At 35.1% G+C, this 25,248-nt stretch overlaps 5 protein-coding genes and 1 non-coding gene across 9 annotated transcripts; 3 read left to right on the top strand and 3 right to left on the bottom strand.

Annotated features, from left to right (window-relative positions):
- Nucleotides 1–732: 732 nt before the first annotated feature.
- Nucleotides 733–4,903, top strand: K02E10.7 (Protein kinase domain-containing protein; the record flags this gene model as incomplete). The annotated part of the gene is made up of 12 exons (NM_001373245.4): nt 733–957; nt 1,525–1,644; nt 1,690–1,750; nt 1,944–2,059; nt 2,113–2,280; nt 2,600–2,836; nt 2,893–3,126; nt 3,179–3,244; nt 3,296–3,463; nt 3,509–3,631; nt 3,679–3,793; nt 4,333–4,903. 12 exons carry the CDS (start codon nt 733–735, stop codon nt 4,527–4,529), a joined length of 1,830 nt encoding a protein of 609 aa, NP_001360081.1. The 3' UTR covers nt 4,530–4,903.
- Nucleotides 4,885–9,470, bottom strand: rabr-1 (RAB family; the record flags this gene model as incomplete). Of its 2 annotated transcripts, NM_076054.7 has the most annotated exons (6): nt 4,885–5,338; nt 5,410–5,507; nt 6,520–6,592; nt 8,090–8,314; nt 8,575–8,712; nt 9,447–9,470. In NM_076054.7, 6 exons carry the CDS (start codon nt 9,468–9,470, stop codon nt 5,240–5,242), a joined length of 657 nt encoding a protein of 218 aa, NP_508455.2. The 2 variants fall into 2 exon arrangements, with proteins under 2 accessions (NP_508455.2, NP_001407544.1); NM_001420570.1 differs by lacking the exon at nt 9,447–9,470 and having other exon boundaries at nt 5,240–5,338; nt 8,575–8,640.
- K02E10.10 lies at nt 7,853–7,989 on the top strand. The gene has a single exon (NR_070509.1). It is a non-coding gene; the product is annotated as an Unclassified non-coding RNA K02E10.10 (non-coding RNA).
- A 2,080-nt stretch (nt 9,471–11,550) lies between the features above and the next one.
- On the bottom strand, nt 11,551–16,842 carry hid-1 (Protein HID1; the record flags this gene model as incomplete). 2 transcript variants are annotated; one of them, NM_001029577.4, is made up of 15 exons in its annotated part: nt 11,551–11,898; nt 12,585–12,743; nt 12,934–13,051; nt 13,362–13,457; nt 13,508–13,612; nt 13,665–13,781; nt 13,835–13,999; nt 14,073–14,151; nt 14,817–14,968; nt 15,017–15,359; nt 15,415–15,593; nt 15,881–16,049; nt 16,097–16,282; nt 16,331–16,519; nt 16,732–16,842. In NM_001029577.4, 15 exons carry the CDS (start codon nt 16,798–16,800, stop codon nt 11,835–11,837), a joined length of 2,190 nt encoding a protein of 729 aa, NP_001024748.1. The 2 variants fall into 2 exon arrangements, with proteins under 2 accessions (NP_001024748.1, NP_001024749.1); NM_001029578.5 differs by lacking the exon at nt 11,551–11,898 and having other exon boundaries at nt 12,581–12,743; nt 16,732–16,800.
- Nucleotides 16,843–17,407: 565 nt separating this feature from the next.
- K02E10.4 (uncharacterized protein) lies at nt 17,408–22,627 on the bottom strand (the record flags this gene model as incomplete). 2 transcript variants are annotated; one of them, NM_001383534.1, is made up of 9 exons in its annotated part: nt 17,408–17,738; nt 17,782–17,863; nt 17,922–18,026; nt 20,425–20,575; nt 20,628–20,923; nt 20,973–21,203; nt 21,994–22,181; nt 22,230–22,304; nt 22,360–22,627. In NM_001383534.1, 9 exons carry the CDS (start codon nt 22,625–22,627, stop codon nt 17,674–17,676), a joined length of 1,461 nt encoding a protein of 486 aa, NP_001370773.1. In that variant the 3' UTR covers nt 17,408–17,673. The 2 variants fall into 2 exon arrangements, with proteins under 2 accessions (NP_001370773.1, NP_001367926.1); NM_001380921.1 differs by having other exon boundaries at nt 17,591–17,738; nt 22,227–22,304.
- A 492-nt stretch (nt 22,628–23,119) lies between these two features.
- On the top strand, nt 23,120–25,135 carry K02E10.6 (CX domain-containing protein). Its single transcript, NM_076050.6, has 4 exons — nt 23,120–23,277; nt 23,450–23,630; nt 23,677–23,792; nt 24,929–25,135. The coding sequence occupies exons 1-4, from the start codon at nt 23,162–23,164 to the stop codon at nt 25,119–25,121; spliced, it is 606 nt and encodes a 201-aa protein (NP_508451.2). The 5' UTR covers nt 23,120–23,161; the 3' UTR covers nt 25,122–25,135.
- The last annotated feature ends 113 nt before the right edge of the window (nt 25,136–25,248 follow it).

Here is a 25,248-nt window from a genome sequence, read left to right as displayed (position 1 = left end):
TTGCATTTTTTACATTTTCTTTTTTATTTCCGTTCAACTTCCTTGTGTTTTTTCGCGGGTTGGAGCATTGAATGTTGATGTGTGCTTTTTCACCGTGCTTCACACAAAATGTAGGCGGAGATTTTAAAGTGGAAAATGGTGAAGAAGCGCGCCGTCACTATAGATATTCGTTGTGTTCTCAAATATTTCCTGAACAATGTCCCCGCACTTTAGAATTTTGCGAAGCGAAAAGTGCACATTTTATCTCAATATTATATCCAAGGTCTTAAGTAACTTTACTAGTTCTGCGTCAGCTACAGTAAGACGATACAATTTCTAATCTGCTTCTAATCTGTTTCTTGAAGCGATGTTGAGCACAGAATTCAAAAACGTCTCATTTTGTCGAAATTAGAGTATTAATCATGAACTGAAACTGAAAAACTTACATTTGTGTTTTGATACTTCTATGCCCTAAGTTCAACTTTGCAACAGCTTTTCGTAATCTTTTCTACTGAAGCTGAAAAGCTTGCATTTGTAATCCATCGTTTTACATATTAGAAATACGACAAATTGGTGCTAATAGGATAGATTCGTTGAATAGTCATTATTTTCATCGTTCAAAACCACTCTATTTCGCTATTTAAACTCAAAATCAAGTTCGTTTAAAACTGGAGCACGAGAGAAAATAATTTCTGATTTCCGTAACAATATTTGCGTAAACTAGCTTAAAGTAATATTTACTAAAACTTTCAGATGAAGATGGAATGTATGTTCCTCTCAAACCAAGAATTAGACATACCCATGGAACTCCAAAAATGCTGTATGTCCATTGACCATGCATCTGAAAGTGTTATTGAAAGACCAGTGGAACTAACGTGCCTGTCCAACGTCGTGAATGGGACGGGAATCAGTGACAAAATCGCATCAGGTCGTTTTGGTACAGTCTTCTTAGGAACTATTACGGATTCAATGTTACAGGTATGTACAAAAAAAATTTTCGGCAAACGGCAAATCGGCAAAATGTAGAAATGCAAATTTCCGGCAAATCAGCAATTTTCCAAATTGCCGATTTGCCGAATTTGCCGAAAATTGTGGTTTTGCACATTAAAAAAATTAAAACAAATTCCTCTAAAAATTTCCGGCAAATTAATAGCCGGCAAACGACAATTCGGCAATTTGCTAAAAATGAAAATTTCCGGCAAATGGGTGATCAGTACATACCTTTTTTAACTTTTATAATAAAACAATGTAAGGAAATTACGGAATTTATCATCAAAATTTCTTAAAATATTGCATATTCTGCTGCTAAACCCCTGATGGACAGCTAAAAAATACACATTTTTCACTAGTGTTTCTATACAATTATATGTATTCTTCAGTTCCTTTTAGTTCAAAATACCTATAGAGCTTTGGTTTATAATTATTTTTAACATTTTTTGCACACGCTATTAAAAGTGCAATCCAAGGTCAAAAAATTGAGCAGGTGTTACAACGTTTGACCGCTTTCAGCTGTTTTAGTGTCGTTATTTCAAAATTGAATTCAAGGTTGCAATCAAAGAGTATCACGAAACATTTCATGATGCCGTGCTAACTGCACACGATGAAGGCTCCACTCTTCAGAAAATAATTTCTATCGAGCATCCGGCTATTGTACAGACTTTCTCGGTGACTGATATTTGAAATTTTTGTACTTATTGTTTTTTTTTTCAGGTTTCTCATTTTCAAGATATAGTGTATAAAGTAATGGAGTTCCATTCTTGGACTTTACACGGTAAGGCATGTATCAAAAAGTTTCAACATTTTCGCTACTCCACCACTATAATGTACTTTTCAAAAATAGAGTTAGTGAGTAACATTGATTAGTTGCAGAAAAACGTGTGTACTTCGAAAAAATTGATCGAACGAATAGTAGGATTACTTTCTACTATTGTATCTTTTCATTCTCTAAATGTTAATCTTTTCAGACGACATTTTGGACAAAGGCAAGTACGACGAGTCCCAGACTAAGCTTGTATTGGTACAAGCCACAAGAGCTCTCGAATATTTGCATGCACAAAATCTTTGCCATGGGACGCTTCATGTAAGAAACTCGGAAAAATTAGTGATATACGCAATAGGTCAACGATTTTGCAGACAAAGAATATTTTCTTGCAAGAAAATATGGTCAAAATTTCGGATATTGAAAGCTCCCAATTTTTGAACTGGCTCCCATTCAGCCAAACACCACTGCACATTCTTCCATTTATTGCTCCAGAATTGCACAATCAGTTATCAGAAGTGACTTCTGAATGCGATTTATGGGTAAAAACTACTCTTATAGTGCTAAAAGGACCAAATATCAAAGTTACACTTTTAAAAAAACTTGGGAAGTTTTTTAACAACTGTCAAAAAGTGACAATTACTTAGATTTTGCCAGTTATATTTTTGGAAGTCAACCAAAAAAAAAGTTCTACAATATTCAACTTTATATTAGTTTAAATTGCTCGTGTAAAGACATTCTGGATTTTCTTAAAAGTTCAAAATCAGCACCTTGCCAAAACTTTGACTGGAAATTCTTAAGAAATCTAAAAAATGTTTGGAGTGTAATAAATGTACTTAAACAAAATCCCCATTTATTCAGAGTTTGGGTGTGTGCATTTTTGTTATGGCTACTGGATCTTGTCCGTTCATTTTGGAAAGCCGCAACACTATGATGGAAAGTATTCAAGCTGGTATCCTAGGTTCCCCCGTTCTTGCCAGTGACAAAATTCAATCGCTAGTGGAACAGCTGATTCATGTAAACCCATCTGAACGCATGTCACTTAAATCTTTAATTGAAGATGATTGGATGACTTCTGACCTAGTTTGGAACTATTTTGTAAGATTAAAAAAAACCATTTCAAAACAGCATTAGCTACTATAATAGTATTCCAGATTTCATGTCATGAAGATCTCATTAGAGAGTTGCCAGTAGTTGATAGATTCATTCCGGCAGAGTCCCTGGAAAAGAGCACAGTTCAGAGAGACGGCTCAGAAATCTCCATCGAAACCTTAGATGAGGGCTACAAAAGTGTAGCATCAGATCATCCAGAAGAGCCAGCTGTCTCTGGAGAGCAACAAGTCTTGACTGAACCTGTGCCAAAAAAATATCACAAAAAGTTTGCAGTGGTTTGTGCACAAATTTTTAAATGGTGTTCAAAAAAACAGAAATATTTTCCAGTTTGCAATGGAAAACGTCCGTAAGGAGTGGGACAATGACATCACTCGCATTGAGAAATGCAAACTGGTATGTTTTTTTATTTACGAATTACGATGAGAACGAAACTGATATTTTCAGAGAGACGGAAGCATGTGCTTGAGAATCGTCATTCCAGCAAAAGATGAAATTGCCTCTTCGTCAATTTTCAATCGCATAATAAAAAGCCGTTTGGGTCAGACGATCAAGCGCTTCCGATCACATCAAGATACTGTAGTTGATTCGGATTTTGGAGATTACGCACTTATGGTAGGATATAATTATTTTTGTCATCTTATGGTTTTTTTTCTTCAGAACTTCCGCAGAGAAAACACCGAGATTGAAGTTGCTCGAAACATGCCAAAGTTCACGAACAAACAGCAAGTTCAGCTCTACTATTGCAAAAAGGAAGCCGAACGTGTCTGGGAAAATCTGGCGGTGAGAGTGTTTTGTTTGGGTAGTTTTAAAATCTGTATGATTTTCAGATAAAAATTTGCATGCGATGTCGAAGAGCTGGAACTGATGCTTTGAATCACGACGAGGATAAGTGTCTTTATAAGCTGATTGCAGAAGCTGTGGAGAGTGAAGAAGTGATTTATTGTGAGTTGGAATTTAGATAATAATAGAAATTCTGATTTAAAAAAAATGTTTGAAGTTTAATGGCTCAAACAGAGTTTCAGAATTAATAGTGGGGAAAATTATTAAAAATCAAATTGCTAAAAATGGCTAAAATTGCTAAAATGACCATTTATCAGTTACTCCACCTTTAACAACATTCCGAAAAATATTTTTTTGTCGACTACCGTAATTTCAAGTTTCTAATTGTTTTCAAACACAATTCGTCTGCAGCAAAGATTTCTAATTTTAAACCAAAAATGTCGAGAGCATTGTTTAGCTATACAACGAAACGTTTCAAAATATTTTGGAAAATTGGTTGTATGTTCTAATTATATATTATAGGTTCAAACCAGTTACATTGCTTTAGATTTATTGAAAAGTGGCCAACATAGTGAGTTTCACTACCTCTTGAAAAATGTTCAAAATTTTTTAGAAAAAATTTGTTATGGTATTTGATCATTTTAGCATCATAAGAATGGGTTTCAATAATTTTCTTATTTAATGTTGCTATGTCGTTTCAGATGGCGCAGAGGATCAATTCAATCTCCGTTTCTTCTCTCTTGTCTACAGAAATGACGGTGGACGTGCATCCGCAATGACTCGCTTCCGTAGAGGTTCAATAAGAGTTCTAACCTCTGGATACCGGAGAATTGTGAAACGTTTTCGACGACAGTCAACTTCTGGATCTGGTTCTTCTGGGTTGGGTTCGGACAATTGAAAATAAAAGTTTAGACGAGATTTTTGTTTTCATAAGTTCTAATTTTGTTTCTATGTATCGCTTTGTATGTAAATGACATTTTTTGCTCTGTTAATAAGTTGAAAGCGTGCAACCTTTTCGAGTAATTAATTCAATTCAATGTTCAAAAGAAAATCGATTTCTATTATTCAATTAAAAAAAATTTCTACCCATCTCAATATATGCACATTTTTCCAATTTCTCATGATTAATTGTAGCTATTACTGCGTTGTACAACACATTCCAAAAGTAATATTTTTTCGTATCGTATGCTGCAACCTCATATCCATATATTCCATCTCTCTTTTTTCTCTCTGTGAATTGTATAAAAATAAATATTTGAAAATTACAATTTATCAATCATAATAGTAAATTTAAACTTAATACCCGAAATTGGAGAATTCAAGATAAAACATAGTGACGTTCCAATGACGTCATGAAAGTGCAAATGACCAATGTAAAAAAAGATGATGAGGGAAAAAATATTGTGCTAACAAGTAAGAAGCATACAAATGTTAAGGGGGTTTTTTAATTGCACCACATAACGGCAGAGCACCTTGAAATGGTTTTGACAAGCACACTTAAAAATAATTAAAGCACGTTTAAAAAAAAAGATTATCAAATGATCGAAGTGTTTTATCGAGATTGTGATGAATGACTAAATGAATGATATGTTTAAGTCAAGGTTTAAATCAGACAAAGGCGGGTTCCGGAGCACTTGCACAGCATGATGTGAACTTCCCTTTATCGCTTTTGATGACTCCGTCAACGTGGAAGGCCGATGAAAACTCCTAAAAATGGCATATTTATTGAAAGATAATTAGCATATAAATTGCATCCGGATATTGTCTGTCTTACTAACCTCGTTGTCATCCGACTCATCCGAATGCATACTGCCAGCCGTTATTCGTTCTCTCATTGCAGCTGTCAAAGTGTGAAATGCTTCTTCGCAGTTTATCCCTGGAAAACGACAATCAGTGTGGAAAAAATAAATCTTCAAGTTTCCGTGTTTGTTCTCACGTTCTAGAGGCGGAAAAGTGCCAGTGAGAAAATTTAAAAAAAATCACTTTCTGAGAAAACTATAGGACTTTGGCATGTTCAAATCCCTACAATGTTTGATTATTTATTATCGCAACATAAGTAGACCATAATAGTAAGTCAACTTTTAAAAACAAAATAAATGTAGAAATACATTAAAAAATACTTGATTAGTCTAAAAATAACATTTAAATTCATTTAAAATTTTCAAAACTTACAAAAACTTAAAAACTGTCTAAAACTTGCCAATTGCCAAAAGAATTTGCCAAATGAATATTTCCGGAAAATGCCATCTTTCGATCAATTTTTGAATTTTTTTTCGAGCTTTGCAATGAAATTAAACGTAATTTTCAAATTAATCAAGTAATTTTTTTAATGTTTTTCTACGTTTATTTCTATTTTAAAAAGTTAAGTTATCATATGGGAATGGACAATTTTGTAGATTCGCTGAGGGTTTTATACCGTTTTTTTTTTAATTGAAAAATATTTGAAATTTTTACACAGATCAATTCATCTCGTTATAAGGGTGCCAGGGGAAAACAACAATGACCAAATATCATAGTAAAAATTCAATGAAAAATTCCAAATTTTATATGATTTTTGGAAAATTGGGAGTCTCCGGTTTTACCACTTTGTGTCGATCAAATAAAATTTCTTCCTTCAAATTTTATGATCTACTTAGATTGCAAAAAAAATGGCAAAGCCTCAGTAATTGACACATTTTGACTGCTAATGAAAGTTTTTTCAAAAAGTTGTTGAAAAGTCTTACAAGAATATCTGGCACTATTCCACCTTCAAAAATGTTTTAAACCATAGTTTCATCAAAATATGTGTGAAAATCTTAATTTTATACTTTTTAAATTAAAATATACTCGGAAAGTTAACCCCTTTATTTTTTTTTCATTATTTTTTTTCGAAATGAAAGAAAACGTACCAGTTTTTGCAGACACTTCATACAGTGAGACTCCTAGTCGGGAAGCCAGCTTCTCAGCGCGATCGAAGTCAACCTGAAAATTATAAGTGTTGTTTTTCCAACTACACACCAGCATCGCGCCTATTAGCGGGAATAGTAAACTGCAAAAAATCCGATAATTACAACGCATAATGGCTGCGGTTAAGTAGGCAGGCTTCACCAATTCCCTTTCGCGTTTTCTTTCTCTTCAACCGATTCAATAGTGATAGAATGTAACTCAATCAAGTTGTTTGGACGCTTCACTTCTCTCAACACATTTCTTCAGTCAATACATAAATAATGTGTAACAGTGCTTTTGCACATTCCGATTTGTAGTAACAACTTATGAACAACTTTTATTGTAATGTTTTAATGAAGGGTGCTCGCCGATTTGGCAACCACGATGAATGCGAAAAAGTGCGTGAGGCTTTCGTGGCGGCTCGAAAAACAAAACGACCCGCGCAGCTCCTATTGTGGTCACTGGAAAAAGATGGATGGTGGTCGAGCCAGAAATGAACAACCCTTCTAATTGGTTGCACGAAACAAAAAAAGCACCCGACAGATTTGGCAGCAAACCAGCTTTCTTTCCCATTCTCGAATCTAGCTGCACAGAGTCATAAAATTGATAGATTAAGTCCGACAGATTGGTCAGCTTTTTTTGTTGATGAAAAATTGTGTGGCGTTACATATAAGCTGTTCAAAAGTGGCAATATTACTTCTTTTAAAATTAAAAACACTGTTTCAAGTTGAAATTTTCAAGTTTAAAATTCAAATTTAAAGTAGAGCCGACATTTTTTGATTTCATTGTTTCTTTATTTCAAATAGAGGTAATTACTCAGTTTTTGCCACTTTTTTGGAAGCCGTCGATCAAAAAAAAAAAAAAAAAACTACTTTTTTTGATATACACATGTTTTTAATATCGATACTTAAACAATGTATTGATTCGAACATGCGACAGTGCTGCAGTTTTTTCAAAAGTGGTAAAAACACAACAATTGCCACTTTTTGACTATCAAAAAAAAAAAATTTTTTTGAAAATTTGTACTATGGTAATTTTGGCACCATAAACATTTTCACTGTTTCCCCAAAAAAATTTCCGAAGCAGAATTTTTTATTTTTCTTCATTTCATGCTCCCAGCCGGCCGCTCATCGCTTGTTTCACAATTCAGAAGACCATGTTGTGTGGCCAGCGCAATATTACTGTACGACCGGTGAGGTCCCCCATGTTTACTCTGATACAACACTACTATGCGTATTTGAATGTACATACACATAAATTGAATCGGTTTGTTGAAAGAAGAATAGAGGAGGTGGTGATGGGAAGCCCCCCCTCAGAGTGAGGTTGACCTCTGTCTAATTCGGGCTAATAGGATAGCTGAAGAAGGAGGCAGAGGACTTGTAGTTGTTGCACCTACGCATCGCATCTAATTCCAATATTTCCTCCACTCCAAAAAACGGCAACACGTGGTATATGCTTTGAATAAATGTGTTCCCTCGCCAGATGGCCATCGAATGACAAATCGCCAAGGTACCAAAAATCCGAATGGCTCACCTTCCGTTCCTGATCCATATCTGCCTTGTTGCCAACTAACATCAATACGGCATTTGGTGGAGCGTGTTGTTTGATCTCTTTCAGCCAATATTTCTCCAGATTTTCGAACGATTTTTCATTTGTCATATCGTAGACACACATCACTCCGTGCGCTGAGTGATAGTAAGAATTGTATATAGTCCTATACCGTTCCATTCCAGCGGTATCCCATAGTTCTAATCGGATCTGCAATCAATGAGCATAGTTGTACTTGCTGACCAGAAAGATTGTTATCAGGAATTGGTGAATTATCAAACCATTTGTTTGCGTGGGAGAAATTTTTTTCTTTTTCAGATAAGAAAAATTTCAAAAAAAACTTCCTGTCAAAATTTGTGGTGAAACTCAGTATAATAAAGTAATACATACAGGAGCGAAAACCCTAGGTAAACAGGAAAAGTAAATATGTAGTAAGAAACGAAGGACAATGTCTTCAACGTCTCGCTTACCTTATCCCGTCCCAACTTGATAGTTTTCAATTTAAAATCGACTCCTAATGTACTGATATGATCCATGCGAAAACTGTTCTCAGCGAATCGCAGCAATATGCATGATTTCCCGCAATTGTGATCTCCAACCACAACAATCTGCAATCAAATTGATTAGCTGGCATGTTCAATCATATTCAAAGTTTAATTATATTACAAATACTTGTGTACGCGCATTTGGCATACACATGTAAGTTAGCCAATGATGAAATGTTAGTGCTTGTGTAGTGTACCTAACCCAAAAACATTTTCCAATACTTTTTCCATTCATTTTGTTATAAACTGTTGTTTTATGTAGTTGAACGTGAAATTTTAAAATTTTATTAATTTTTTAGGCATCCAAAACCACTAATCCTACGTCAAATATAGAGAAAAAGAATAACGTAAAATCTGGGCTATGTATATTACACAAGTACCGAAAATTTTGGTAACTCAACTATATTCTGCGTCCGCCATACAATTTCAACCCGTTATTAGCATTTTTTGAAACGAGGTAGAACATGAGAACTCACTTAGTATATGAGAAAAAGTAAAATGCTATTCACAAGTTTGGTCCCTAGGGAGAAGGTCTGCAGCATAATTTGTTCATATTTCTACTCCACCGCGTCTAAGAATTACCCGCATTGTTGACGTGCTAAATCAGTTAGGCGTGTGTTAAAGGATCCACATATATCTTCACTACAATTACTTTGTACATACATACAAATACATACAAAACAGTGTATGAGGCGTGAAATCGTAAAATTCGGATGCAGGAGGAAGAGTGACTAACGTATATGTATAGTTTCCCTACTTTGCCCTACGATTCTAAAAAAAATTTACAGTAGTCATACCTTGAAAAGATGATTGTAGCTCATTGAAGAATCTGAGAAGGTAACGAATATCAACAGTTACGAAAAAAAAAAAGTAAGAATGAAGAAGACGCGGCTAGATGAAGGAGGAGTTGAAAAACCCGGTTGAGATAGATAGATGAAGATGTCAAAAAAAGCTGACACTTCTCGAAAAAGGTTATGAACGGCAGGGCAGTTGGGGGTTCGCCTCCTCCTTTCTTCGTTTCTCTCTTCTCTTTTTCCCGTTGCGCGCGCTATGTATGTGCCAAATAGTCGCGGGGTTAGGGGTAGAGGGAGAATTGGGGGCGGGGTTAGTTTGCCAATTGTCTGCGCGCTCCGTCGATTTGTATGATATACGAGGTTCTCGTCACTCGCATGAACCGTCTCTTTGTCATCCTCCCATTCCCGGGTCGTACTCTTACTGCCTCTCTTTCCCACCCTCTATGTCTCTCTCTCTATCTCTCTCTCTTTCGTGCTTTCGCTTACTCGATCACTATACTCGCCTGGGACACAATTTATCAATCATACACTTGATATCTCCCACACGCACGCAACTTCGAGTAAGTAATTGACCGTTGTCTTCAAGTACTGATGGCAGCGAAGGAAAAGATCTGAGTGATCAGGGCGTATACCACTTCTTCCGCAAGTGACCTTATCCCATTGGCATTGGAATGAAAGATTGAGAGACTTTAAAGTTTAATTAAAAAAAAAAAGCAAAACAGTTAAAAACTTGAAAGAAAAAATTGTATCCTGGGAGCCAGTGAAATATGATTGCTCTGAGAAACTTTGAAACAGAAAAGAAGATACTTAATAGTTTTTGTTATTATTCTTATCGTCCTCATAAATACAATCATAATAGTGATTCACTAATGCTATAATAAAATTATCAGTAAAATTGTATTGTAAATAACAGCTGTGAGTCATCGAACTTTCATTTTATTATAGTTAAGGATTTTTTTAAAGGTTGACTACTGAAAGTGGGGGGATAATTTTGAAAAAAATTTGGAAATTTCGTATTTACCGTCAGACAGTGACAATTACTCAGTTTTTACCACTCCAAATTTTGGAAGTCGGCCAAAAACTTTTTTCTACGATTTTTATACTTTAATTTTGTTTTAATATTTTGTCTTAAAACATTCTAGAAGTCGAAGCATGCGATAATGCTCTGGACTCATATTTTTTCAAACTTTGACAATTTTCCAAAAACTTAAATAATAATGTATATATAAGAAAGAGAGTGTTCAGACAAAATCCCCACTACGCCTTTAACTTCTTGTAAAAATTGAAATTTCTCACTAGTTTATCATAAACTCCTTAGTTTATTATAAGCTTTAAATTATTGAAAACCAAGTGATCTACATACTAGAATCAAATCCTAAAATTTCATACAACCTGGAACTAGATGATTCGGAAAATTTGAAGTTTTTTTGAAAAAAAAACTGTGTTTTTTCAACGAGTTGTATAAACATTCATAAAATTTGTGAAAACTGAACTTTTTTCAAAATTAAAAAAATTTTTTTTACTATGTTATCACAGGGTGGTATTTGCTACGTGCGAGAAAATTGTATCACTGGCGTAGCACAAAAACGGAGCAGTCTTAAAAATCATTATATATCATTCAATTTAAGACAAGATCGAAGATGTTGCACATCGGCTACCAAAGTTTTCAGCAGTGTAGTAAGAACCGCGCTGTTATATTTGGTAATTTTGGCACCATAGGAGTGGTTTTATTCAAACAATATCCCCTCATTGCCGTTACTCTATTTTAAAAGTTAAAACTGTGGTTCTCGTTAGTTTTAAACTATTATACATAAATGTATTTAGACTAACCCCCTTTGACGATGCACCATCTTCAATTATACACAATAATGCATAGTTCTTCTCATGACAGAAACTGATTTTCCACAAAAAGCAGCATATTCAAAATTTTGTTAGAATAGAGAATTCAGTTAGCCGGTAGCTTCAATACATCATTTTCCGGCAGTGGTTCACTTTTTTTTTGTGAAACGCAAATTGAGTTTTCGGCCGGGAACATTAGGACAGCGTACTTTTTTCTTACGTCCTTTGTCAAAAGACCAGTGATATTATGCCTTTTGAATATGAATATAAATAAGGTTTTTACTTCATTTTTTTCACAAGAAACATTCAGAGATCTAAAATTTCAAAAATTTTAAAACAGAAAATGCTGAATGAAAAAAGAGAGAATCAATTTACGTGAACACAGATATACGAAGCTCGAACGCTTGTTTGATGTGGTATTGAAAAAAAAATGGGGATGAGAATGAGAGGAAGAAAACAAGAAAAACTTCACATGCACAACATAAAGAAGATATGCGAAATGCAGGATAATGCACAAGCGATATTCATAAAGTGACACATGTTCTAGATTGTTCACGCTCGTTGAACCTCGAAAAGTTTCACATCGGTGTCGTACCAAATTGGGGGTTGTGTGTGTCTGAAAAAGTGGACATGTGATGTTGCGAAATATCTTCTTAAAAGAAGAGTATTGGTTTTTGGGTACTTAGAAGGTATTGACTAGGCCTTCCATGGGAGCCAGGCGCGGTTTCAGGTCCTGACGACTGCCTCCTGATGCACCATGGCGTGAAATCAAAAGCCTGGTTTTCACACCATATTGTGCGAAGAGTGGTTCTTTCGACGCGGCCGACATTTTTTGGGTTCCGGGCCACACTATGCAGGATGCGCGGCTCGCAAGGCAGGCGTGCGCGGCAAGCGTTTTGGCGCCTACATGGAAGCCCTAGTATAGATTAGAAGTGTGTTCAAATGTACGAATTTTGTAATGAAACTTCTCAACAAGTTTTCGGAAATTTTTTTATGACGATTCAAAATGTTGTGTTGAATATGGTTTACCTTTAAATGTGCCTTAATCAAAGAAATAACTTGAGATAAACTTTCAAAATATGCCGGAAAATATGAAAAATTAGAAAAAGTCAACTTCGGACGGCTGCACCACTGTGAAATGGGCAAAATTTACGATTTCAGCTAGAATTAGTAAATTTTGAACTGCCAAAACAAATTTTTAATAATTTTTTGTGAAGTCTCATTACGAAACTCGTTCATTTCGGCACATTTTCAGTCCAGACGTTTTGCTCCTATTATAGACCATCCAGCCCAAAATCTTACTTGAGATAAATGACTCCCCACATGTAGATGCGGAACCAGTGATTTGTGCCAATATTCGTTTGATATCTTCTGATTACAATTGGGTGTGGTACTGGAAGAAGTCCCACAAGAGTTCCATGTTGAAGGAATTTCAGAATCTCGCTCTCATCGGTGAGGCCTCTGTAAATATTGAATTTCATTTTAGGAAAATAAATTTAATAATTATATATATGAAGTATCTAGCGTATATCCTCAGATAGTATTCTCAACTTTGACTAACCGTTGTCGTTTTATTTATCATTTTTACATTGTTTTTTACATTTACATTGAAATGCTATGTAGTTAAATTGTTTCAAAATTAATAACTCACTTATCGATGCAAATTTTTTCAACTTGCGGCACCAACACTTGGAGCAATCTCATGATAGTCTGCAGAGGAAGTTTCGACTTCCATGCATCGGCCCATTCTTGTGTTGCTATCCACTCGTCTACAAAATTTTTTTTTATTGGAATTTAAAATTTTTCAAGCAGTATTGTGAGTTGGGATTCAGTTTAAATACATTCGGCCAACATAAGAAAACATTTTCAGATTTTCAAAACTTATGAGTTAAAGTTTTGGTAAGTCGCCAAATTTTTGCGAAATGTGGTTCAGATTCAACTCTAGAAGTTGCCTAAAAAATTAGTATCAAAGTTTTTTTGGGTAAAATTTTACCATTTTTATAACACTACAATGATATTTGGACATTTTAGCATCACTTAAATGATTTCAAATATATTTTCTAAACATTTGCCACTTACTATCTTGCGAAGACTCCGGCCGTTCTTCCCAGTTTCCAACATTTCCTGTCATGGAAGCAAGAGCTGGCGTTGCTGCAAGTCCCGTCGTTGTGCTCACTGAAAATTAGTTGACATTTATAATTCAAACATGAAATAATATGCTCTACCTCCTCCTAATGTCTGTGCTGCGGGAGCATCAGCTGCTGGGATTTCCGGTGGAGCGGTAGAGGTTGGGGACTTCAGCTGATCTACCATCTCGTCACGATTAGCAGCTGCAACACATTTTTTAAAGGGTTAATCCGAATAATGAAATATTTTACTTACATTTACTTTTTCGTCCTGATAAGGTTTTCGCGATGGAAGCAGCATCCGTTGATAAATTGGAAAGTTGGTAGAATACATTCCTTTTTCTGATGATTGTATATATTAAGTTGGAATTTCCTGAAAAAACCAAGACTGATTTTAAATTTAAAATTTAAATTGCAATGACAAACCATCAAATTGGTATTGGATAACATTGTTAAACACCTCAAGAAGTGAGAAAACTAGTTGAGGATTTGTGGGCGATGAGAACAGGAACCAAGGAGTTGAGAATGCCTCGACGAGATGAACGAGTTTGTTTGCCGCCACCATTGATAGCGATTTCATGTATGGAGACACTGAAAATCTCAAGTGTTTAATTCATCAAGTGTTTTTGCGTGATTTTATTGTATTGACTAATGCGCTGCTTACCATTCACCATTATTGTCAGGAAACAATCGAACAGGGTCTGCAGGCGGTAATTTCCAGTTGTGATTAGTTTATGGATAACCTGAAAAAAACCAATTTAGAGAAGGGATATTCAAGGTTTCATAATGAGACTCCTCAAAAAAATTTCAGAAATTTTTTTATAACGGGTCAAAATTTTGAAAAAAAGAGCTAAGTTTTACTTAAATCTGAAATTTCACCAACGTGTTTTTTTTGCCGCAGTAGCTGCTAGAATACAGTTTTATTAGATATTCGTGACCCTTTATTGCATATTTAGGTAGTATATCTCGTGTATATTCGTTGGACCAGACAAATTTTAAGCCCATAAGCACGCAAAAATGCTTAAAATTGGATGCCTGCCCCACTGCTTAAAATATGTCATAATCAGAAAATTTTTGCGAGATAAACTACCAGAATATGCATTAAAAACGATAAATCAAATAAAAACTGTATTTACGCTGTTGTGACAAGAAAAAGTTGGTAGAGTTTCAGATTTCAGCAAAATTTTGCTCTTTTTTGAACCCTATTTTTGACCAGTCATAAAAAATTTTCGGATATTTCTTGAGAAGTCTTATTATAAAATTCGGTTATTTTGGGCATGTTTTAGTATGTTTAAGCAAAATATAATATGATACTCATGTAGTTAAAGTTGGATGATATTATATTTTTTGGAATATCTTTTAGTTCTTTAAATGCATAGTTCAAATTTCATCTACATCAAGCACTCACTAAAATTAATAAATCTGCGTGTGTTCCAGTAAACGTTTGCACATTGATATTTGCTTTGGCTGTGTATGGCTTATTCAGACGAACTCCAAAATTTCGCTCTCCACTGAGCAGCAAAATAATGAAAACACCCATATGGATGAGACCAACTCTTCCTGAAAATATTGCTACATTTTGTTATTTCAGTTTTTCAAAAGTTCTACCAGAATCATTTCGGGCATCTGAAATGTGGTACAAAATTGGTACGAGAATGTCCAGAACGTCAGAAGTTTTCAGAACGTAGAACATGAACTTTTGATTGATTTCACAGCATTTCCACAGAAGCACCAATAGCTCTTGATGAAAGTTGACTCTTTTCGTTGAGTTTGGAAGGTAAGATGACGACGAGTGGATGGGGTTACTGAGAAGTCGTGTGATTCCTTTCAGCATGAAATCGAAATCCTCCTCCCTGTGAATTCTACTTAGGTAATTGATGAAGTAGTTGTCTTTATATCCGGAATCATCCGTGTTCGGTTGAGTCTCTTTGTCCAAACATACAATGAGCACCTGAACAACAAAAAAAAACGGTGACTATTGGTAAACAAAATTTTTCAAAAGAAACCTGGAGAGCAATTTCGACTAGTGGTTCTCTAGAATCGTTGAATAGCAAATAATTGTAGGGCAATCCGTAGCCAACGGGGTCGTAGGCGCAAACGATGTTCAGCAACGAAGTGAAAATGGGAAGAACGTGCGGGTTTGTGACAGACGTGAAGTGGATAACCCACCGAAGTCGGGTCTCGTCTGGAATAATTTTTTTTTAATTTTTAGTAGTAGATTTTCAGATAGCTTTTTAAACCTTTAAAACGTTTGTTTTGTTGTGGAGAAATAAAAGTGGTATAACTTGTGTGTTATAACAAGGGGCGCGAGGCAATTGTAAAATACATGTTTTTATGTATTTTAATACAGTTTTGACGTTATTTTTAATTTTCCGACACTACTTGAGTAATCCAAGAACCCTTAAAACTTTTATTAGTTTCCATTTTTAAAATTTTGAAATTTCAGGAACAACTCGAAACAACGATGCTTACCTGAAACCGGCGCATAAATCAATTCTGCAAAGCATGTAAGCAGAAGCTTCAATATTTCCGTCCGATTCTGATAGTGCAGAGCCACCATTGGAGGCTTATTTCCAGATCCTACTCCAGCTTCCCAGATGTACTCGCACGAATCGATTGTGGAAAGATCGTCGATTTTTTGCTGAAACCATAATTGTTTTAATTTTACTTTGAACTAGTATTTCTCACTCCATTTGCATGTGTAATTGTGAATTCTGGGCAGAAAAGAAGATCTGAGAGTGTCTCAAGAAGTACCGCAGCCAGCGGCTTTGCAGCGTCGCCATGGGGAATCGGAGACCAGAAGTAGCCACGCCACTCGGCATCTTCGAGCAAGTATGGTACGATCCTAGTGAGCAGTCGAATTGCGTTGATAGTCTGGAAAAAAAGAATAATTTAAAAATTGAATTAAACCAATCAAAAAACCTTCTTCTGATCAATGGTAGCCGGATGATTTCTAGAAAACTGCAGTTTTTCGACGGTTTTGTAAACGAGTGTGGCTAGATTTTTCGGCGATTCATCTCTCAACTTTCGAATGTCTTCTCCGGAAATCATGGCGAAAATCTCGTTCACTGAATCTGGCCACCAAGCTTGATCCCAAAATGTCTCATCGTCCTGGAATTTTAGATAGTTGGCAATATTTGGGTACTTGTGTGGCATACCTGGCCCAAAAATATTTTCTAGAAAAATACTAATACTAGTCTAATATTGCCAAACAAAGTCGCTTAAAAATTTCAAAATTGGTAATATTTAAAGGCGAGGAATATATACAAGTTCCAGTATTTGCAATAGTTTCACTTTTTGAAAACTTTTGATTCAAAACTAACTTTTCCCGGCTTGGACGTCACATCTAGTACAACTTGCTTAAAATCCACTCTGCTACCCTGAGCACCCATTTTTTTTCAATTTTTTTTCCTTTTGTTTTTGGTTTATTTTTTTCCTGTAAGAAGTATTCATTAAAGTTGACGGTTAGTCCAGAAGCAAAAAAAAGAGCAACACAGCCGGATGACGTGGGTGAAAAATGAATTGCAAGAGCAAGAAGAAGGCTCCATTTGGAAGCGCGGGCGGAGAGGACGAGGCAGATAGAGCGTAATAGGGACAGACGTGCACGCAACGAGCGGGAAGAGAAACGCCACCAAATCAATAAGGTCCCCTCGGGCCACATGATGAATATTCTAATGTGGAACAACAAGTCAGAGCAGGAAGAAAGAAGAAAAGGATATGTTAATTACATTTACAATATTTACAAAAAAAAAGATTTGTTTTTCAAAGATTTGATATAGGAATTTTTACACGAATGCTATGTATCAAAAAATCCATAACAAAATCAATAAAAAGAGCACACAAGAACGGTTCACTGCATACCTTTATTACCTGCCAAGCAGTTAGTCCTCATTTAAAAACTTCGGCCACAAGAACTCGGCCATCAAGTTGTTTGCCTTTTTTAACTTGCAAGTTAGCCGGAAACGTAGATTTATTTGTAAGTTTGGTGAAATAAAATGAATTAAAATAGTTTATTCTAAGGAAAAATAAATTTGAAACTAAACTATAGAACACTAAGCAGCAAATAAATTTTTATCTCAGTAAGTATAAGATTTTAATCGTAACCAGATTTAGTTCCATAATGCTTTTGCCAAATGTAACGAGAATTTCAAGATGAAAATCTAAGAAAATTCAAAACAAAAATAATAAACTGAGGTATTTATTTAAATAAAAACACGTGATGTTGAGTATTATTCGATTTATTAAAAAGACCAGTCAGGTGATAGTTACTGCGGTAGGAAACGCATTCGAGCAATTTCTGACTTTTGCTCCTCGGTGTAAACATCCACATCTGAAATTTCCAAGTCTATATTCATCTGAAAAATTTTCAAAACCTGGTCTGTAGAAGCGCTCGTCATACGGCCACCCATTTCTAATTTGATACGAGAGCAGTTTTTGTGCCAATGCATGACGATTCTGAAAAGATTTGAAAAAAAAAGGTAAACAATATATAAAAGTTAAAAGAAATACGTACCGGATCGTTTTGCTGATTTTTCTCGAGGTTTAAAGTTGATGGCTTGAATTCCGTGCTTCCAGTAAAACTTTGAACTCCATTCAGTCGGTTTCGACGAGCAACGGCCTACAGAGAAAAAAAAATTGAAAACTCAAAACTCGAAAAATGCGAGGAGTAGCGGTTCAAACAGTTTTGAACGTATGTATATATATAGATTTACCGTGTTTCCCTTATTAGTTAAGCACCTCTAATAGTTTTGCACCCCTTCATTTGTTCCCTATTTTTAGGAATTCAAAATTTGCATTATAAAATCGTTCTAAAAATTAGGAAAACTTTTACAGACTTGGTATAACAAGTCAAAATAGGCAAAACATGAGTACAACTCGGACAATTTTTAAGTATGAATTGTAAAATTCGTCCATTTCGGCTCATAAGTTGTTATTGAAATTGATGATATTTGCCATAACTTAATGGGAAACATGAGGAAAAAACCCGTTCGAAAATTAGGAAATACGGTATATATACAGTGCGTGCAACTTCTATAGAACCCCCACTAAATTTTCGAGTTTTAGCATGTTCTGATATTTTTCATGAAATTTTGTTTATGCCAATCGATTCTAAATGCCAAAAAACCTACTGTTCAAAATTTTTAGAAAAATCCATTCAAAACTACGGGAATTAGGTCAAAAAGTTGTAAAAACGACCGTGCAACTTCTATAGAACCCCCTCGGAATTTTGATATTTCTCGCAAAAACCACTGAATTTGTTTAAATTTTTCAAAAAAAATTTTGTGAAACAATAATATCAAAATGATCCAAATACTTAGTTCGTTCATTAAAAAATGACAAATGCTACGTGGAAATATTGGGATGCACTCTAAATGGTCCTGTTGCACTTTTTTGTCTTTTAGTGGCCAGTGCTTCGCTTCCAGTGGATGTTTTTGCACAAAAACATACCAAAATGTTTTAACATATTCATAGATCATTGTCCTAAACATTTGTTTAATTCTGAAAAGTTACCTTTGTTTTATGGCAGGAACAATTCAATGATGTAATCAGTTGAGAACAGATTAATGATCTATGGTACCTTTATTCTCGGTTATTTGATTATTTTAATCTGGAATGGTAAAGAAAACACTAGATTATTATTTTTTTAATAACAAATGTTTACCCAACAATATGCGTTTTTAGTTATAGTGAAGAAAATCTACATTTTTTGGTCCATGAACAACTTTTGTTCTCAGAAACAAAGTGCACATCTATACAGTTGGACAAAGATCCGGTATACACACATAGTTATGCTTTTAAATCCTACAGATAGGAAAAGTTTTGTGACTTTTTTGTTTTGTTGAGGTTTTGATGGTGAATAGTCGATTATAGGGATCCCATAGAGCAATTACCCCCAATGAATGATAAGTCAGATTATCTCAATGAATTGTTCCTGCCATAAAACAAAGGTAACTTTTCAGAATTAAACAAATTTTTAGGACAATGATCTATGAATATGTTAAAACATTTTGGTATGTTTTTGTGCAAAAACATCTACTGGGAGCGGAGCACTGGCCACTAACAGACAAAAAAGTGCTACAGGACCATTTAGAGTGCATCCCAATATTTCCACGTAGTTTTTCATTTTTTAATGAACGAACTAAGTATTTGGATCATTTTGATATTATTGTTTCACAAAATTTTTTTGAAAAATTTAAACAAATTCAGTAGAAATATCAAAATTCCGAGGGGGTTCTATAGAAGTTGCACGATCGTTTTTACAACTTTTTGATCTAATTCCCGTAGTTTTGAATGGATTTTTCTAAAAATTGTGGACAGTAGGTTTTTTGGCATTTAGAATCGATTGGCATAAACAAAATTTCATGAAAAATATCAGAACATGCTGAAACTCGAAAATTTAGGGGGGGGGGGGGGGGTTCTATAGAAGTTGCACGCACTGTATACCCATAATGTGCTTAACCAATTCAAAAATGAAACTCCTCAAAAATGTTCCAAAATAATTTTATGGCAGTTTAACATTTCAAAAAAAGGCTAACTTTAGCTGAAGTTCCCAATTTTGGTAACTTTTCTGTGTCTCAGCGGATTATCATTTATTGCACATTTTGGTCGTTTATCACACGTCATTTCATACATTTAAACATTTCATACATTCATACATTTAAATTTTGAAAAAGCGGTACATTTAAAGCCGATAGGTGGCCAATTTTTGTAATTTTCGGTTAACTAATGCCTTAAATGTACCCAAACCAACGTAATAATGCGAGATAAACGACCGAAATGTGCAACAAAATATTTTTAAAAGTCATTTTCCCACCGCTTCGGCACGAAAAAGCGGCCAAAATTGTAGATTTGAGCTAAAATTAGCCGCTTTTTTCCCAAATTTTGAACCGCCGTAACCTTTTTTCGAAACTGTATTGAGAAGTTTCATTACAAAATTCCGCACGCACATTTTTTGTTTATATATATATATACGTTCAAAAATGCACAGGACCGATACTCATCGTTTAAATACTAACTGATGGAACTGGTCGTGTTGTTGGAGTCTGCGTAGTTGTTGGAACAGTTGGGAAAGTGAAGGATTGTCTCGGTATCCAAGTTCTTGTAACCATTGCGTTTCCACCTACTTCGGATGGTTTAACACGTTGAGCTGGTCTAATCGGACCTTTCCTGAAACATAAAAAATGAAACATCGGTTATTGCTGAAACTTTAAACAAAAACCTTCTCACACCAACACTATTGATAGCTATCTGTGGGAACTCTTGATCAACAATTGGAGGAGGCGCTGTTGTGGTTGTAGTAGTGGTTGTTGAAGAAGATGTCGTGGTTGGTTTCAAGTATTGACCGTCGTGAATTTTTCCAGGTAACGGCTGTCTCATTGACATTGAAATACTTTGAAATCCACGTTTTGGTTGTTGTGTCGTAGTGGTTGCCGGATCGTCAAGAATGTCAGAAGCGTATAGATATTTCTGACAGCAAATTGATCTTTTGTACTCTCCGAAACAGAATGTATCAGTCTGAAAATTATTTTCAAGTGTATTAAGCACACATTTCCTAATAGCTTACTCCTGGACAAGGGTTTCTAGAATTACAAATGACTCTAGAACCGTTACTACTCAAAAGCCCAATTGATTGTTTTGGGCATTCGAGTTCCTCTTCAGGTAGCGGAGTTGTGGCTTTAACACGGTACCCTCTGGGGCTTTTCGTTGTTGTTGGTGGTGGTGCATGCTTTCTTTGGAAAGACGGGTCTTCGCAACAGATATATCCAAGTCCAACATCGGCACAGTGCATGTTCTCCTATAACACAGTCAATTTGTGGGGGGGGGGGGAGGGGGGACTGATAAATAGGTCGATGTGGGGTAAATTTGCGACCCAGGAAAACTTTCAGGAAAACTTCCAAAATTGAGAAAAAAATATTTTTGTTGTAAAACGTGTCTAAAAAGTAAATCTCACCATTTTTGTATGGAAAATAGTGTTTTTCTTTAATTTTTTTTGCAGAAAATATGGTAATTTTTTTTTTAATTTTCAGCTTTTAGACGATTTTTCATAGAAAAAACAATTTAAATAAACAAATTTCGTAGTGAAACTTCTCAGAAAAATGTCAAAACTTTTTTATGCCGGCACAAAATTTATTTACATAAATTACCTAATTCCCTCTACAATCTCAAAGTTCAGCCACTTTTTCGTGTGCCAGCGGCTCCAAGTCAATTTTACTGATTTATTTATAATTGTTATTTGTTATCACATTTAAACCTGATAAATGACCAAAACTGACTAACCTGAAACCTTTCTTCGAAACTTTGAACCGCCATAAAAACATTTTTTTTAGTTTAAAATATTTTGAAAACTTTCATTACGAAGTTCGCTCATTTAAAGACGTTTTAAGTCCATAATTTAATTATACCCAGTATTAAAACATTCGAAAAGTTATCACGAACCAAGGAAATCAAGTATTCCGCTGTTCACGGCTTTTTAATATTCATATAGTTTGTCTCACTATTTTAGAAACTTGTATGTATAAGAGATCAAAAATTGGATAAACTAATTGAAACACATTTAATAATGATGTGTCTTGTTTCTAACTTACCCCCGGGCAACTTCTGGCTATCTGACTACATTTCATTGGCAAACCATGTGGATCCAAAACTGTTAGCTTTGGGTATGGACAACTCGGTTGATTATCTATGGATGGCTCATTTGACGGGCAGCACATATAATTCAATCCGGTAAAGAAACAGTTATGATTAGCACCACAAATTAAGTGTTGTGAAGTGCCTGAAAACAAGTATGTTATATTGGATGTGAACTGAAAATAACAACTACCTGGCAAACATTGTAGAGGTCTTAACGATGAATCTAACTTTGGTAGTTGGCCATTTGGGCAGGTTGGAGCTTGTGCTAAAAACAAACTCTAAGCTAATTAAATGGTGTTCAAACATCACAAACTGCTAACCTGATGCAAAATAGACTAACAAAATTAGAAAGTAACAAGAAACGAAAGTCGTTGTAGGAATCATGAAAAATGTTGTAGATGGGTTTGAGTGATAATATGGGGTAGTTGAAGGGAGCGGTACTCTGTCGGGAAAATGAAGAGGGAAAATGGATAGAAATAAGAAGGATGGGTTAAGGACGTGTAGTCGATTAACCTCTTTTACGGATGCATCTCCTTTTTCGGGAGGAATCACAAGAGAAGATAAGTAGAAATTATCACATATCTGCATCTCTCATTCTCTTCACTTTTCCGCCTATCGTTATCGTATCATAATCGAAAGTTTTTTTGAAGATGTTTCCAATCTGAAGAATGTTCCATTCACTAATTCGGCAAAATGTCTCGGATTGAAAAATGGAAGCTATGAAAAACGATGCAGTGATCATATGGTGGACCGAAAATATTCTGATCTGACACTTAAAAGGATCCAATGTGAAATTTCCAGAGTATACACGTTTGATCTACAACAACCGCAACTTCCGCATGACGTCATTTTTCAAATTTGAATTCCTCGCAATTTTAGTAGGGCGAAATAAATCAGAATCCAAGTGAGAGTATGAGTCATATTTCTCATACCCTAACCATAATTTCCGGACGCAACAAACTATATACCTTGTTAGCTTTCTATGTTTCTCTAATTTCGTGAGTCACCTGAGGTCGCATGCATGGCAGGTACACACATTGCGTCGGGGGCGACAGAACCGCATATCGATCTATTGTTGTTTGCTCAAGCGGTGTGGACAACTATACTGATGTATGCTTCTCAATGCTGATTCTTACTTTGTGCGTGCTTTTAACAGTGCAAGTTTGTCCGGAAGAAAATTGGTTGCCCAACAGGAAAGAAGAACCGCGTCCTGTCAGTTATTTTTCACAGCGAACCAGGTAAAATACTAACATTTTTTGGATTGATAGAGGTGAAAAACTGATCTCTATAGATGTTTAAAATAACATTCTTAGAGCTTGGAAAATCTATTTGAGTTACTAATAAAATATTTTTATCATTTCAAGTTATCTTTTTTGATTCCATTTTAAAAAAACACTTTACAACTTTCAGGAGCTTGAATGCAGGTTACGCCACTGATGGCGATCCTGCAATAAACGATGAAGTCTACCGAATCTTCATGCTCACCATTCTCGACGGCTTCAACATCTTCAAAATCAAAATGTACAATGACCGTTCGTTCATCTATTTGACTCGCCGAAATTATTGGTTAGGCGATCGTTATTATTATATGGTTTGTTATTGTCCTTGAAACTCTCATCGATATACTAAAATTACAGGACAATTATTATTACCTTGCCACGCGGGATACGTGCGCATACCGTATGAATGAGACCGAACGACAACATCTTTTCTACGAAGAGGACAACATGCCGATATTCGATATCATTTATCAGTATGTTTTCATTGCGTATTCAGAGAGAAAAGGAATTTTCGACATAATATTATCCTAACGATGATAAGAAAAGACGTTTGCCAAGTTTTTAGTGGCATCTCGTTGTTCAACTCAATCACAAGCAATCACAAAAAGTGCTGGAAAGTTTAACACTTTTCCAATATAATCAGGGTTACCCAAATACTCAATCTCATAAACAATTTGACACTTATAAGAAAAAAACAGTTATCATAAATCCCTGTGGTGTGTTCGAGACCCTTCAAATATTTTTTTGATCGATGACATCCATAAAAGTAGCACAAACTGTGATTGTTCCAATTATCAAAAATCGTATAAAATTTAGAAAATTTTTTTGAATTTTTTTTACTACGCTATTTGGCCAATGTGGTGCCCTAGGCCTGTTTTAAAGCAATTTCCACACTATAATGTAAAACATGCAAAACATGTGTAATTAACATTTTAAAATATTACAACCTTCACGAATAAAATTATTATTAATTAATAATAATTTGGATCGCTGAAGCTAACGTGAATTCAAAAAAAAATTGCACATCAGTTTAAAGGCACACGTTGTTTTTATCAGTGGGTCTCGCCACGATCTTTACGATTTTGAATGTATAGACCTGAAATGTGCTCAAGTAAACAAATTTCGTAATGAAACAATTCAAAGTTTGTTTTTAAAAAATTTCAATGGCAGTGCAAAATTTCAGAAAAAAAAATCGCTCAATTTTAGCGGACTTTTCCGCGTCGCAGCAGTCCGAAAATGACTAATTTGAATTATCATCAGTTTTTGCATATTTTGGTCGTTTATCTAACGCTATTTTGTTAATTGAGGTACATTTAAAGTCAATATGTGACTAATTTTTGTCAGTTTTGAATACCTACATATAGTTTCAAATGTACCGTAATTGAACCGCAATAAAAACAAATAATTTGGAAAATTTTTGCAAAGTTTCGTTACGAAGTTCGTTTTTGTAAGCTTTTGTTGGGTCTATACGTTCAAAAAAAAGAATTGCTGTTCAGTTTTAGAGTGTGGCATTGCTTTCAGTTAAAAATTTCGAAAAATTGTAGAAAATTTGAAACTTAGAAAACAATGTGTTCTGGAAGCTTGTGATTTTTCAATTATACAATTTCAGGTGCCAACGATATCAAGAGTACTGCTGTGGCCTGAATTGCTGCAAAATTGATCAAATCGGGCGTCATGACGAGCCACCGAAACCCCCAAAGTACCCTTGGCAAGATCCATGGCGTCATAACTCTGCATCATCATCATCATCTTCTCTCACTCTAATTGCCATACTCCTAATCTCAATTTTCAACTCTGCATAAATTTGTATGAAATTATGCCTGAATGACAGATAACCACCGGCACATAAATAAGAATGCTTCCTTGAAAATGCGGCAGCTTTCCATTCTTTCAAGAGGCAATCATCAAAACAATCGACGGAAAAGCTTG

Source organism: Caenorhabditis elegans, chromosome X (genome assembly GCF_000002985.6).
Source record: "Caenorhabditis elegans chromosome X".
Classification (NCBI taxonomy): domain Eukaryota; kingdom Metazoa; phylum Nematoda; class Chromadorea; order Rhabditida; family Rhabditidae; genus Caenorhabditis; species Caenorhabditis elegans.
Note: the sequence above shows the minus strand (reverse complement) of the source record. Positions and strands in the feature narration are given on the sequence as shown.